This window comes from Rhinolophus sinicus, linkage group LG05, assembly GCF_036562045.2.
Source record: "Rhinolophus sinicus isolate RSC01 linkage group LG05, ASM3656204v1, whole genome shotgun sequence".
In the NCBI taxonomy this organism is placed as follows: Eukaryota; Metazoa; Chordata; class Mammalia; order Chiroptera; family Rhinolophidae; genus Rhinolophus; species Rhinolophus sinicus.
The window spans coordinates 84,403,304-84,417,961 of NC_133755.1; the positions used below are offsets into that span (position 1 = coordinate 84,403,304).

The 14,658-nt window shown below is 52.6% G+C and overlaps 2 protein-coding genes across 3 annotated transcripts; one reads left to right on the forward strand and one right to left on the reverse strand.

Moving 5' to 3' along the window:
- Positions 1 to 6: 6 nt before the first annotated feature.
- TSPO2 (translocator protein 2) lies at positions 7 to 3,390 on the reverse strand. The gene is made up of 3 exons (XM_074333929.1): positions 3,346 to 3,390; positions 683 to 804; positions 7 to 389 (listed from the first exon to the last, which is right to left on the reverse strand). Exons 1-3 carry the CDS (start codon positions 3,388 to 3,390, stop codon positions 194 to 196), a joined length of 363 nt encoding a protein of 120 aa, XP_074190030.1. The 3' UTR covers positions 7 to 193.
- A 488-nt stretch (positions 3,391 to 3,878) lies between these two features.
- Positions 3,879 to 14,149, forward strand: UNC5CL (unc-5 family C-terminal like). 2 transcript variants are annotated; one of them, XM_074332869.1, is made up of 9 exons: positions 3,879 to 3,973; positions 7,581 to 8,002; positions 8,740 to 9,040; positions 9,829 to 10,091; positions 10,817 to 10,918; positions 11,264 to 11,331; positions 12,167 to 12,267; positions 12,413 to 12,526; positions 13,912 to 14,149. In XM_074332869.1, the coding sequence occupies exons 2-9, from the start codon at positions 7,618 to 7,620 to the stop codon at positions 14,129 to 14,131; spliced, it is 1,554 nt and encodes a 517-aa protein (XP_074188970.1). In that variant the 5' UTR covers positions 3,879 to 3,973; positions 7,581 to 7,617; the 3' UTR covers positions 14,132 to 14,149. The 2 variants fall into 2 exon arrangements, with proteins under 2 accessions (XP_074188970.1, XP_074188971.1); XM_074332870.1 differs by lacking the exon at positions 3,879 to 3,973 and having other exon boundaries at positions 7,073 to 8,002.
- Positions 14,150 to 14,658: the final 509 nt, after the last annotated feature.

The window sequence follows — 14,658 nt, forward strand, 5'->3', positions numbered from 1 at the left end:
GTGGTTGAGGGGATAGGGGAGACTCGGAGACGGTGGAAGAAGAGGGCTGACTGGAATCCTAGGCAGGCCCAGAAGGGACCCATCATAAGAGGCACGGTGGGGACCTTTTCCAGGTCAATGTGCAGCAGTAGTTTAGGTAGGAACTCGTTTCCACCCCAGTGGGTAACCGGGCCATGGCATGAAAAATGGGTGCTCACCCCATGACAGAATAGATCGCTGTCCACACAAGCAGCAAGACTTTGTGGGGTGGGCACCAGGGCAGCTTTCTCGGGCTGTCACACCAACCAGCCATCCGATGAGGGGCGAGCAGCCAGACCAGGAGAGGCCCCAGATGGGGCAGGGCCACAAAGATGGCCCCTTGAGGCCACATTCTCCTCGAGGAGGGAAACCTGGGGCACAGAGAGTGTGTTGATGGTGAGGTTTCCCCTTAATCCTTTCCATGTGTGTGCTCTTCCTCCTCCCTGACACTATTCCCTGTCGCGACTCCCCTCCCCCCATGGGAGGCCTAGGCATAGGGCACCTGTGCCGGGCACCTCCTGTGCCGGGCACCTCCTGTCCTGCTCCTGTGAGCCTGTACTGCTGTGCCTCTTTCCTGGCTTCCGTGGACTTACTTTGCCCACACCTCTCTTTAGGTACTTGGAGGATGCTATCTGGTATCGGTAACTGCTTCTGAGTGAAAGGCTCCTCCCCCCAAGCTGTATCTGAATCCTGCAGCTCAGGTTCACGTATGACCGTCTTTTCTACTTTCCACAGGCGACACTTGGCCAGGTACAAACACACCCACAACAGGGATGGTGCCTTAGACTGAACTCAACGGAACTGACATAACTAACCTGGAAGGACCATGTTCAGAAGGCAGGAGTCAGAGATCCCTGGGGGTCTTTTCTAGTCAACATTGGGGCCAGTCCACCCGCCCCAGGCTTATCTCACTATTCCAGACTGGCCAACGCCAGGGGCCCACCCAGCCTGAGCTCCTGCCTGAATGCAAACTCAGCCGAGTGACACTATGGGTTCCTTTCTCTGAAGCCTTAGGTCTCATCTTCCCCTCATGGGCTGGGGGAGGCTCCCCCTACATCGCTCCACTTCCAGCTGAGAGAGAAGAGGATGCCACAGGGCTGCAAACACACATACCCGGATTTCTTGTGGCCTGACTTTTCAAGAAAACAACCACCTGATTTTTTTTCTATTAAGAAGCTGCCATACTCATTTGCATGTTGCTTTGCATGTCATTCCCATGTGGGATGATGCACAGACCTTCCTCCAACCAAGACCCCCACCCAGTTTTATTCTTCTCATATATACATGATATTTCATTTTCTTCCCTATGATTGATAGGATTGGAAGGCAAGGAAAAAAGGTGGTTATTCTCAGTGCTTACTTCATCCTTTCCTGTTAAGGGCCCCAACTACGCGTATGTCTGGGAAGTTCCAGGGACAGGCTGACCAGTCTGCCTGACTGTGCATCCTTTTGTTTCTCTTTCTCTGTTCCTCACTCTTTGTCTTCTGCCTTCCTATCTCTCTATCTCTGTGTTTTCTATTTTCCTATCCAGTGTCGGAGGCCCCCCTCCTGTCCTCCTCCTCCCCATCCTCTTTTCTCCTGTTTTCAACCATTCCCAGTGCCTCCTTCTTCTTAGGCCCATGTTCCCCTTACCTCAGGCAGCACACCTTCCAGACTGGGTGCCCGATGATATATAATGTGTGGAAGGCAAGGAGGGTGGGGGACGGGGAGAAGGGTGGGGCAGGGCTCCCAGCTGGCCTGCCTTTCTCCAATGACTAGGGTGGTGATATTGGCTGGGGAGCCCAGCTTGCTGCCTGCATGGCCCTGAAGGGATCTCTCAGCAGGGAACCCCTAATCTACTAGCCCTGACTTCCGGAGGGGCTCCTTGATCGATGGTTGATGCTTTGGCACCGCGAGAACCAGACCTCTTGAGACAGAACATTCCAGGCTGAGAGACTCCTCTGCATTCTGTGGTCTCTGCACCCTGTGAAACGTTGTGTCTGCAGGCGTGGTAGGGCCCTAAGATTTCCCCAGAACCTTCCTGTAACTGGAATTGCCTCCCAGTGAAACAAGAACCAACTTTGGAAGTGAGTTCATAACACATGGACACAGCTCCTGGTGACAGCCTGTTAGTTGCCATGGTCCTTGCTGTCTTGGAAGGCAAGCTTGACAGAGCTTTTACAACCCCCTAGAACTTTCTGACTCAGAGGAGAAGGCAGCCTTCTGTGTGACTCAGACAGAGCTTTGTCCAGCAAAGACTAACATCTCCCTTCTTCGTCCCCATCAAAGTTCTGAACACCTCTGCCTTGCTCGTCCTTCAGGCATGAGGTCCCCTTCCTTCCCAGGTTGGCTGCTTTCTGCTGTTTCTTTGCCCATCTCTTCATTTGTGGGACCCTGAGAGGTATTTATCCCAACCTTTCTCCTCCACCCTTGGGAAGGCAGCTGCAGAAGGGGTGGGGTTGCAATCAAGGAAAAGAGAACCATAAACTGAGATGAAAGCAGCAGCAGTTACTTTTTTTAAATTTTTATTGGGGAATATTGAGGAACAGTGTGTTTCTCCAGAGCCCATCAGCTCCAAGTTGTTGTCCTACAATCTAGTTATGGGGGGTGCAGCTCAGCTCTAAGTCCAGTTGCCGTTTTCAATCTTTAGTTGCAGGGGGGCGCAGCCCACCATCCCATGCGGGAATTGAACTGGCAACCTTGTTGTTGAAAGCTCACACTCTAACCAACTGAGCCATCTGGCTGCCCCGGCAGTTACTTATTTTTCATGAGCAATAATAACTGGAGGACTAGGGGAGTTCACCATGGTTCCTCAACTGCAGGAGACCAGATCATGGAGATAATAGCTACCACGTATTAAGCACCCATTTTGTGGTGAGCACTTTATATTTATTAGCTCCGTAATGACAAGCATTACCCTTGCAAGGTAGATCTGATTCTCTGCACTTGACAGATGAGTGAAAGTGCAGAGGTTGAGTAACTCGCCTAAGGTTACATAGTGACAGTTGGGTCACCTGGGTCCAGTGCTGGCAGTCTCGATCCAATGTGTCCTCTTCCCTCTCAGCTGGTCCCCTCATTCATTCCACAAGTCTTTATTGAACACCTGCATCAGGCTGTACCAGGAGCTGAGGATACAAACACCTAAAAGACAAAAAAGCCCTTTTTCACAGGGCGCTTTCATTCCAGTGGCACCATCTTTCCTAGGCAGAGTTTAGAAGGAAGGACTTAGGCTGGGAAATGGCCCTAAGTCCAGTTCTCCCCCAAGGGGCAGTGTTCCTGCCAGCTGTGAGTGTGGGCAGTGAAAATAACATAGGGTAGGGAGCAGATATGGGTACAGCCAAGTGCCACCAGCAAGATGTGAATCATTATCCCTGTCAGTGCCTCCTCCGTCATCTCCGCAGGAATGGGGTGGAACTAGATACTATGTTCCCTGGACCGGCCCATTGGCAGCACCTGGGAGCTTCTCAGAGATGCAGCATCTCAGACCCCACCCCAGACCTATGGGACCAGAACCCACATTTTAAGATCCCTAGGTGGTGCATGTGTACTTTATAGTTTGAGAGGCTCTGGTTAGGCTTCCCACCTCTTACCTTCTGCCATTTCAATAGCCTCTGGCTGGGACCAGCCACTCCCCAATAGAGGGCACTGTAGGGAGGGCTTTCATCTGTACCTAGGGGCTGCCTACACCTGTACAGAGGTTGTCTGCTCTCTGTCCACTCCCTTCCAGACCTACACTAGCATGTCCACTGACCTCTGGGATCCTTGGTTCCTCCCTCACGTTGGCTGGACTTTGCCAACAGGATTCTATGGGAGGCAGGACTGCCAGGAAGCACCAGGCCACACCTGCTGGATTCCCCACCCACCTGCACTTGTCTGCTGGCCTGGTGACAGGGTCTGGCTGGCCTCTCTGTTTGTCAGAGAAGGAACTACTGTTCCGGGATTAACCGGCGGCTTCTGGGAGCACCTACACAGCAAGGTGAGCATGCCGCTGGGGCTGCTGGGCTGGGGAGGGCATTACAAGGGGGCCAGGCCAGCTCAGCTGCCAGAGAGTTGAGACCCTCTGCTGGAGGACAGGAAGAAGGGGCTGGGGAGAGGGCCACTGCCCAGTGGGTGTGAGGACCAGGGGCATGATTCTACGCACTGTGGCCGTGTATGCTATGCAGATGAATGCTTCCTATGACTGAGGTTTGGACTCATTCATCTGATACTTTTTGTGTCCTTCAATAACTGGAGACCTATCAGGGTTGAATAGGCATGGTAAGAACCAGAGACGTGGGAGCCGGTTTGAGAGTTTCCTCAAAGGAGATGAGCAGAGCTTTGCAACAGGAGCATGGATCTTTATGCTAGAGGTGACTCCCTAGGGACAGGTAATGGCAGCATTCTAAAGGACCCTCAGCTTGGGGAACCGCTACCCAGGATGATCTGGAGTCTGGGGCAAGTCACACTGGGGGCCGGGTAATAAGAAGTCGGGCATGGGGTAATAAGAAGCTCCAGTCTACAGTGAGCTGGTTGCCATGCTGTCCATTCGGGACCCTTCTCCCTCCTGGGGGAAGGCGGAGGATGGAGTGAGGGCCAAGGCAGCCTGGAGAGAGCTGTGAGCCTGGGAGAAGAGGGGCTGAGCTGGGGGAGGAGTTAACCTGCTCCAGGCCAGGTAGTGATTGGGCTTCATGTCAGGGGCCCAGCAGGGCTTTGGGGAGCCTTACATACCAACTGCTCCAGGCCAGGAGTCCGGGCAAGGAGACTCTGCTGTGCCACCTAATGGAGTCGAGGGGATTTGGACTCTGGCCTTTGGAGGCCCCAGGAAGGTGATTGCTCTGGAAACAGAACAAAGACCCTCCTTTCTTTCACATTAGCTGGTCCATCCCCTGCCTCTGGTGTCTTGGTGGGCTGGGGGAGGGGCGTGTGTCACTCACTGCAGACCCAAGGATGTGCCTTTCGTTCCTTATATGTATTTTTACTTTATTTTTGTTTCTTTCTTTTCCAACTTCATTTCCTCTAGCAGAGGAAAGGAAGAGACCCGGGGAAAAAGAAGGGGCAGGGAGAGAAAGGGGGAATTTCTAGAAGTCCTTGTCGTCCCTGCTCATTCTTCTGCCTCAGTTGTAGCTTAATAATCTCCCATCCATCCTAACTGTGGAGAGAAAACTTGGCTTCCTTTTCTGTGAAATGGACATAAAAATAACACCTAGTTCAAAGGCTACTATAAGGATCAAATGAGAGAGGGCTCTTAGAGCGCTGTAACACCATGGTGCGGAGTAAAGCCCCGTAAATGTTAGCTCTTATTGTTCCAGTTCTCTTTACTGTGGAAGAACCCAAAGGCATGGATGGGACGCAAAGGGAAGCTTGCTGCTCCAACCCCATTCCACCCGATTTGGGGCATTGCCAACTAACCTACTTGACTCGTGTGCCCTGTAAGGGGCCTGCTGCTCTGTCTGCACAGTTGGGTTCTAAGGCAAAGGGAATAATGCCCAACGTCCCCTTCCTGTCTCCATTTTCAGAGAGTAGATGGGGAGACAGATCCCGCCCCAGTCCTCAACCCTGAGGATACAGAGGAGTTTCTGCCCCTGTCTGGAAGGAACTAGGAAGGGGGGTTAGGTTTTATGGGTTCCGAGGAAGGAAGGAAGCAGGTGGGCAGGGAAGGACCAGGAAGCTGGGTCAAGGCCTCCGCATCCTATGGATGGCTTGAGTGAAGGGAGTGGGAAGGAATGGATGCCAGAAGCTTTTCAACTGCAGACCCTAGTGAATCAACCATGGATCAAATGAGTCCCATTCCCTCCTGGACTTGAGAGCCAAACAAGATGCCATTTTTGGCAGGACTGAACGTCCCACAGTGCCTGGTACACAGTTGGTGCTCAGAAAATGTTCATTTGGGTGGGAAAACCACATGCGACAGCACATCAAGAGCTACTCAGTATGGTAGGACGGCAGTGGAGAGAGATTTCAGAGGCGTGAGACTGTCAAGGGCTGGTGAGCTGAGGGTGGTGGTGGTGGGGTGGGGAGGCCTCTGGAGCAGGAGGGGTCCAGGTGGGGAGATGAGGCAGGTGGGGAGTGCAGGTGAGGGGTGAAAGAGAACAGCATGAACAAAAGCCAGAAGTGAGAATTAACGAGGTGTGAGAAGCCCAATCTGGTGGGAGTATAGGGTGTTGGAAATTAAGGGAGGGGGAAAGTAGGAAGGGGAGGCAGTAGGTTCTGGAGGGCCTCAGGAAGAGCTGACATCTGTGTAGGAAGCTGCTGGAAGGCCCAGGTCCCAGTCTGAGGTCCCTGGTGGATAGCCCGGTGAGCAGGTGGTCAGTGTCTGCTTTGTCCTGCCTCATTCCAGCCTCACTGGAGGCCCCCACCTTTGTTTTTCTTTCTCTTTTTGCCTCCACTTTTAACTTTGGTTACTCATGTTATATTTCACGTATCCCTGTGAGCTCCCTTCCGACCCTTCTGGCAGAAGGAGGGGCATAAATAAACAAGCATATTTGGACAGTGCTTTATCATCACAAATGCTTTTCATATGATCTCACGCCATGCTTGCAATCTCTCTGAGAGGTAATCTTTTTCCCACTTGTAATAGCTTTTATAAAGAATTGCAAAGTTAATATAAAACACATGCCTGGTGTGAAAAATTCAAAGGATACAGAAAATAGAGAGTTTAAGAAAATTGGAAGTCCTGGGTCACACCTTCCACCCTCTCCAATTCTCATCTCTTTCAGTAATGACCAATGGGAATAGTTTGGGGTGTGTTTCCCAGACCTGCAAGTCCAAGAAAGAATCATTAGCACATGTGGCGACTGAGCACTTGAAATAGAGCAAGTCCTAATTGCAATGTGCTGTAAGTGTAAAATACACACGGAGCTCAAAGACGTAGTGTGAAAAAGGAGTGTAAGAGATCTCATTAATAATTTTATATTGCTTACCTGTCTGAAGGATACTATTTTGAATATATTGGGTGAAATAAAATGTTATTAAAATAAACTTCTCCTGTTTCTTTTTACGTTTTTTAACGTGGCCCCTAGAAAGTTTAAAATTATATATGTAGCTCACATTATATTTTTATTGCACAGCTCTACTCTAGACTTTTCAATATACTTTACATGTATATACCCATAAATATGTATCTGTATTTGTATATCGTTTTGTTATTACGTTAATGAGATCAGAGGATGTCTAGCTCTGTGTGACTTGCTTTTCCACTTAAAGATTTTTCTATAGCAGCACATGTAGATCAAGGTAGATATTTTCACAGATGAGGAAACTGAGGCATCTTAAGCAATATGACAAGCTCACTCAGCCAGTGACCAAGGTGGCATTTGAATTCCCATCCTCTAACTCTAAATCCAAGCTCTTTCTGCCTCAGGGGAGTTTAATTTGATGTTTAAATCATGAGGAGTTACGGTAGGTTCTCGAGTAAGAGATAAATAGGTGAAGCTCTCTGTTCAAGGCACTGATCTGGCTGAGGTGTGTGTGGTGCACTGGAATAAAGACAATTTGCTCCCTCATTGCAGCCACTTGAAAGCCAAGTCTAGGCCTCCATGACATTCAAAAGGCTTAGCCTGGCACTGAATCCTTTTTTCCTCCTGCCCTTGGCCATTGGCTGGTAGGGTGCAGGCGAGCTGGCAACATCAAGCAACCAGGCGGATGTGCTTCCATGAGAGTTCTTTCCAACCCACCCAGTTCCTACTGCTGGTGGGGATTCCGGTGGCGAGTGCCCTCCTTCTGGTCCAGTGCCTGCGATGGCACTGTCCTCGCTGGCTGCTGCGGGCCCGCTGGAACCTGGAGAGCCAAGAGGAGCCAGTGTCTGAGCCCGTTCCCCTACCAGAAAGTGAATCCCCAAGGCATTGCCCACCGGCCACCCTTCCGGAGATGGTTGCCTTCTACCAGGAACTGCACACGCCCACTCAGGGCCAGACCATCATCCGTCAGCTGATGCACAAACTGTTGGTGTTTTCGGCTCGAGAGGTGGATCACCGTGGCGGCTGCCTGATACTCCAGGATACAGGCATCTCTCTGCTTATCCCTCCAGGTAACAGCGCCCAGCTCCCTTCTCAGCATGTATCGTGTTTCCCCGAAAATAAGCCCCAGTTAACATCCTCAGCCAGATGGACGCATTTCGTACGTTATGACGATGTTCCAGAAGATGACATGACGGTATTTGAATAAATAAAGATTGTTGTACATGAAAAAAATAAGACATCCTCTGAAAAGAAGCCCTCATGTGTCTTTTGGAGCAAAAATTAATGTAAGACCCGGTCTTATTTTCAAGGAAATATGATATAAGGCCCTGTCTTATTTTCAGGGGAACACGCTAGTTGCTCAGATTGTGCATTGGGCCAGGGATCCACACTGGAAGGAGCGTCATTCATAGACATCTTCATAATTTTGAACATTGTTTATATTTTTATTATGACTTTATTGACTCCAAAAATGGATGTATTTTTATGACAACTTCCTGGCAGGTGGAAGTCAAGTGCCGTGTTCTAATGAATAGTATGTTATGACGATCCTCCAATAAAGGAAATCGTATCTGGAGGAAGAACACCTTTTATAAATACATACAGGCCCTGCATGGGCTAGCGGCTGCCCTGGAAGGAAGGCGGTGACTTGCCCAGGATGTCACCACCGGCCAGCTCACAGCTGTCATGCTCTCCTTCCGTGCTGTCTTCTGTGTGTGCACCCCATCTCCTGGCTCCTGCCCCACTTCCCCTCCCACTCTGGCCTGGCTTCCCCTGCCAGGCCCATCGCAGCTCTCTGTCTCCCCAGGTGCCGTGGCTGTGGGCCGCCAGGAGCGGGTATCACTGATCTTGGTGTGGGACCTGTCGGACGCCCCGTCATTGTCCCAAGCCCAGGGGCTAGTGAGCCCCGTGGTGGCGTGTGGCCCCCACGGGGCCTCCTTCCTGAAGCCCTGCACCCTCACGTTCAAGCACTGTGCCCAGCAGCCCAGCCATGCCCGCACCTTCAGCAGCAACACCAACCTGCTCGACGCTAAGGCATGGGAGCCCCTGGCACAGTCGGGTGTCCACACTTCCCTGGATGAGTGTCGCATCGAACTCTCCCACTTCAGGTAGACATGCGCCCATCAGCCTGTCCTTCCTGCACATTTTCTCTGTCTGTCTCATCCTCACCTCTTCGTCGTCCTCATCCGTCCCTTTATCCGTGCCAGATGGCCTGCAAATCCCTTATTCCCTCATGTCCCTTCTCGGTCCCACTGTCCTAGTATCTATAGCAGCTTGTTCACACCAAACCTGTCCAGGACCACACATCACCCCCCGCCCCCACTTGGTCTCTCTGCCTGTCTGCAAGGGTTTGACTCAACCCCAGCCGTCTGTCTAGAGGGAGCCTGTCCCCTCCCTACAGTTGTCTCTCTAACATTGTCTGTCTGTGGCCTGGGCACCTGTTCAGGACTGTCCCCAGCTGTCCGGGGCAGTTTGTTTCCTCCAGTTCTCTAAGGCACTATCCCATCTCCTATCTGTCCTTAGCTCTGTTTTTCTAGGATCTTGGGCCCTGCTTCCTCTCATTCTCTTTGCCACCCATTAACCAGAGCAGGGCCAGCCATCTGTGGGACCCTCCAAAGCATGGTGGCCCTGAGTTCACCTTCCCTCTCTCCCAAGCCGGAGAATATTTGCTGGCTCTTCTCCCCACTCTGTGATGGCCACTGCATGGGACTCACTTTTTGTCCTCCTGCCATCTCCCCACCCCCCAGATCCCCCATATACTCCCTGAACTGTCTCCTTGGCTCCTTGGGAGGCCCCCACGGAGCTCTCTGGCACAGCAGGAGCTGGGTGGCTGGTGTGCCAGTGTCTCAGCCTCCCCCTGCCCTGTCCTGGCCACCATCTCCCATCTACTCTGCAGCCTCTACACCTGTGTGCTGGAGGCACCAGCGGGCCACGAAGCTCGCAAATGGCTGCAGCTGGCCGTGTTCTGCTCACCGCTGGCGCCAGGGCAGTCTCACCTGCAGCTGCGCGTCTACTTCCTCAACAATACGCCCTGTGCCCTGCAGTGGGCAGTGACCAATGAGCAGCCCCATGGCGGGCGTCTGCGTGGGCCCTGCCAGCTCTTTGACTTCACTGGGGCCCGAGGTGACCAGTACCTGAAGCTCAAGTACATCTCCGAAGGTGAGGGAGGCGGGAGCCGGGGAACAAGGCAATAGGGAGCATCACTAAAGGGAGGGGTCCAGGCCTCCCCCTGTTGTGGAAATCTGGGAACCTTAAGGTTTTTACAGAGACTCCTGGGCAGGCAGCATTTTCAAGGGGCCCCTCTGTCTTCCGCTGCTGCCTCCAGGATACCCCAGGCTCTGCCCACTTCCTCCCTCTGTGGCTCCATCAGCCCTGGTCCCTCCATGGGAGGACAGGGTGGGAGGAGGGGAGGAGAGTGTGGCATTTCCAGGAGGAAGGGGAAGGATTTATTAATCCACCAGGATGGAGCTGGTGTCAGAGGAGGAGTCTCAGTCTTCTCTGCTTGGGCCCTCTTTGTGGCATGGGCTGTGGGAATTGCCCCTGGGACTAGGGCATCTGTGTGTGTGTGGACAGGGCACACGTGCATGGCTGCTTCTGGGGTTAGTGTGTGTGTGTGTGTGGGGGGTGGGTTGGAGGGAAGGATCCATGGTGGAGGGTCTGTGTGCTGTGTGTGTAGGGAGTGTGCGATGGTACAAAGAAGACCTCTCGTGGGGTCCCCTGCCCAGGCTCTGGGGATTCCCATTCACTTGAGACACCCGCCTGACTTTGCCCCTTCTTCGTCCCTCGCTACATCACCTGCACAGCGCCTGCCACAGAGCAGGCTTCCTTAAACACTTGTAGAAGGCCCTGCTCTCTGAGACCCTCTGCTCTCTGCCCCTCCCCAGGTTGGGAGAATGTGGATGAAAGCAGTTGCCAGCTGGTTCCCCATCTCCACATCTGGCACGGGAAGTGTCCCTTCCGCTCCTTCTGCTTCCGGAGAAAAGCAGGTAGTCCCGGAGCCCGAGTCCACCTTGTGCCCTCCCCTCCCTTCCCCTTCCCCCCCTCTCCTCTCCTCTCCTCTCCTCTCCTCCCCTCCCCTCCCTTTCTCTCTCTTTCCCTCCTCTCCTCTCCCTTCCTGGTCACCCTGGAGTTCTGCAGCTCCTCATGCTGCCATGCACTCAGACCTTTTAAAGGTGAGGAGCACAGCAGATCTTTGCAGAGAGAAAGACGGAGCACGCTGCCCAGCTTCTTCAGATTTCTAAAGCCTCACTGTACAGTCCCCTTTTACTTTTCCTGCTGTCTTATCCCAGGCCTTGTCCTCTCTCACCTGCCATGTCCTCTCCTTTTTGTAGCTAATGAGAATGAGGACTGCTCGGCACTAACCAATGAGATCATTGTCACCATGCACACCTTCCAGGATGTGAGTTGGAGCTGAGGAGCAGAGGAAGGGCGGGGCCTGGGGGGGGGGCATCCTGGGCAAAGTGGGCGAGGGGTCTGGTGCCCAGTAAGTAGAGCCCTAATTACATAATCAAGCAGGTGAAGACGGCACTTGGCCTCCAAGTTACCCTTCATCCCTGACGCTCTCTTGTCTATCCATGGATGAATCCAGTAGGAGGGTAGAAGAAACAAACCTTATATTAACCCCTTCTCTCAACCCAGAGGAACTTGGGCATCAAAGAGAAATGGTTCCGTTGTAGGCTGATGATCTACATCTGAGAGATAATGTCGTGTATCGTCAGTGTGGAGAGTGGCCAGGAAGGGGGCCTTCAGGTGCAGGGTGCGAGTTATTTCCCAAGGGAAGACATGAAGAAATCAGGGGAACCATGGTGACATCTTAGTGGAGAGTAGGCAGCTACCCCTCAGGGGTGTCACTTGGGGAGGAGGAACCAAGGAAAGGAGGCATGGAGGGAAGGGGACAAGTGTGCTTGAGTTCAGTGTCTCTATTTTTGGATGACCTCCCCCCTGCTCCAGAACCCCACAAAGGACTTCTCCTGGTGTCTTAGGATGCACTCTGTTTGGTCTTCACATCCCTGGTCCCAAAGAACTCAGTAGGCTATCTTAAGCCTGAATGTACCAGGATCAGGGAAGCAGAGGGTGGGAGGTCCTGGGTGGGGTGGGGCTGAGTCTCCTGGCAAAGTGGCTCTGGGTGACAGGGTGAAGGAGAGACATGAGGAATGGAGGCAGGTTCCCCAGCTTCTTGCTCAGGGGATGACTTATGATCCCCAAATGTGTTCCTGGCCCCTTTGTTGGCCTAGGGCTTGGAAACCAAGTACATGGAAATCCTCAGATTCCAGGCATCAGAGGAAGATTCCTGGGCAGCGCCACCCCCTGTCTTCCAGCCACCCCAATGCAATAGGTGAGGTGGGGGTTGCTTGTGCTGCTGTATGGGGGGTGTTTGGGATTCCCGCCCCAGTGCCTATGGGGCAAATGCAGCATTTGGAGGAACCAGACTGGGTGTCTTTGATCCTCTCCTCTGAGAACACCTTTTCCTCTGGCCTCAGGTTACCCCCTGAGCTCTTTGAGCAACTGCAGATGTTGTTGGAGCCGAACAGCATCACGGGCAATGACTGGCGTCGACTGGCCTCCCACCTGGGGCTCTGCGGCATGAAGATTCGGTAAGAGGGGCAAGGTCTGAGGATGAGAGAGGAGGGGAGTTCTCAGGACCCCACATAAGGGAGCAACTTAAAATGTAGAGAATGACTACTCCCACCCTAATCCCCATAAAAGGGCAGCTCTTTCTATTTATCACTGTATTCTCAGTACCTAGAATGATGCCTGGCTCCTAGTAGGTGCTCAATAAATACTTAAAAATGAGTCAGTTAACATGTAAGTCGTTTGGTGCATACTGAGTGCTTGACATGCTGTGCCCTGAGGGGTAGAATGACTATAAGATAATGTGTGTAAAGCATGTAGCTGAGCACTTGGCACATGTTAATTCAATAAATGTTAGCAATAATGGGGGCAATGTAGCCATGGTCACTGTCACGGGAAATCAGTAGGAGAATAATTCTGAGCTAAGCCCCAGAACCCAGACTATGAGTGCAGTAGTCAGGGAAGACTGCCCCCAGGAGATGGGATTAGAGCTGGGCCTATCTGAAAACAGGGTGGATTTTTGAATCACCCATTTATTAAACATTTATCCAGGACCTACTACTATGCTAAGCTTTGGGACACAAGATGAATGGTCTCAGCCCCCAGGAGCTCACACTCCAGTAAGGGATACAGAGAGCTTAACAAAATAAAGGCAAATGTTTCTTGTGCCTTATTGTATGTATCCAATATTGCCTTGTCAGTTGAAAACAGAGGCACAAAATAGCTAAAGCAAGAATAATAAAGACTTCTGGTCAGAAGTCTGAACCGAGGGGTGCAGAAGGGTTTTCTCCTGGGAGGTGGGAATTAGAAAGGGCTTCAGGAGGTGAGGAAGGGGGATCAGATGTTCTGTTTGGGGGAGTAGTGTGAAAAGTGGGAAAGGGATAGGCCTGCAAAAGGCAGGTTCAGGGTGAGAGCAGGTAGAAAAGGTTAGAAAGAACAGGGCGTGGCCGAATGGTGGATGCTCCAGAAAGTCAGGGGTGTGGGTTTGGTTAGTGGGTAAAAGAGACTGGAAGGTTTACGTGTAGGGGAGGGTCTTGGTAAAAGCCTGGTTTAGAACAGCTATTTCCCCAGTGGTGGGCAGCTTGTTGTGGCCTGACAGAGAGGAAGGAGGAGGGAAGAGTATGTTTGGGGTAGGAGATGTAAAGAGGGCAATTACAGGACCTCAGTGCTAGAAGCAACCTTAAAGGTCCTTTCATCCAAGCCCTCGGTGTAAGAAGAGGAAACTGAGGCGTAGGGAGGAGTTGCCTTTGAGCCAGTGCAATCTCCTGTATCCGTCCTGGGCCCTCCCAGACCTGGGGTACCCCCGCAAGGCAGGCAACAGCAGGATGAGGACCAGAGCTTGGGGGAGGGGATGGATCTCGCTGCATTGTCCCTCGCTCTTCTCTCCTCCCACCCCGCTCCCGGCCAGATTCATGTCCTGCCAGCGCAGCCCGGCAGCCGCCATCCTGGAGCTGTTTGAGGAGCAGAACGGCAGCCTGCAGGAGCTGCACTATCTCATGACCCTCATGGAGCGGCTGGACTGTGCCTCTGTCATCCAGAACTACCTGGGCAGTAGCCCAGCCCCCGTAGTACGCGGGGGCGCCTGGGAGAACAAGGGCCTGGAGCTGGAGCTGGACGTGAAGCTCTGAGAACCCGGGTAGGGTGGGGCGGGGTGGGGCGGTCTGCAGCACTCTGGGCCAGTGGAGGCCGTGGGGTGGCCTGGACACGTAGGAAGAACATAGGAGCTGCTCCTGGCTCTGCCCACCAACCTCATCGGAACCCTCGGACGGTACCTGGGGCCACCGTGAGGCTGGAGTGCCACCGTTCCCGTGTCACGACCACCCTTAGGACTCGCTTGATTCCGCAAGCAGATCCCTTCCTGGACAGCAGGGGGCGCAGGAGCCCAGGAGATGGCCCCAAACGGCCGCCTCTGGAAAACTATTGAATAGACCAATGGACTGTTAAGTTGCCCTGTTGGCACCCCCTGGGGACTGGTCGGTCCACAAGTATTCACTCAGCGCTTAGTGATACGCAGCATTGGACTGGGTATCATGGGGAATTCTGGAATATATGAGAGAAATTGTTGGAGCCTTGACAAGCCCCCAGTTACCTTGTAGGAGTCAAGATGCGTTCATATGAGCTGAGGGCAAACGCTAAAACAACACATAATATCTTG

Bases quoted from the DNA above. Each gene is read 5' to 3' on its own strand.
- TSPO2 (XM_074333929.1), bottom strand. From the start codon at position 3,390: ATGACGGAGGAGGCACTGACAGGGATAATGATTCACATCTTGCTG. The intron at 805-3,345 runs GTGGCACTTGGC...CGTTGAGTTCAG, and splicing joins TAATGATTCACATCTTGCTG to TCTAAGGCACCATCCCTGTT. The intron at 390-682 runs GCCTTTCACTCA...TCTGTGCCCCAG, and splicing joins GATACAGCTTGGGGGGAGGA to GTTTCCCTCCTCGAGGAGAA.
- UNC5CL (XM_074332869.1), top strand. From the start codon at position 7,618: ATGTGCTTCCATGAGAGTTCTTTCCAACCCACCCAGTTCCTACTGCTG. The intron at 9,041-9,828 runs GTAGACATGCGC...TCTACTCTGCAG, and splicing joins ATCGAACTCTCCCACTTCAG to CCTCTACACCTGTGTGCTGG. The intron at 12,527-13,911 runs GTAAGAGGGGCA...GCTCCCGGCCAG, and splicing joins CTCTGCGGCATGAAGATTCG to ATTCATGTCCTGCCAGCGCA.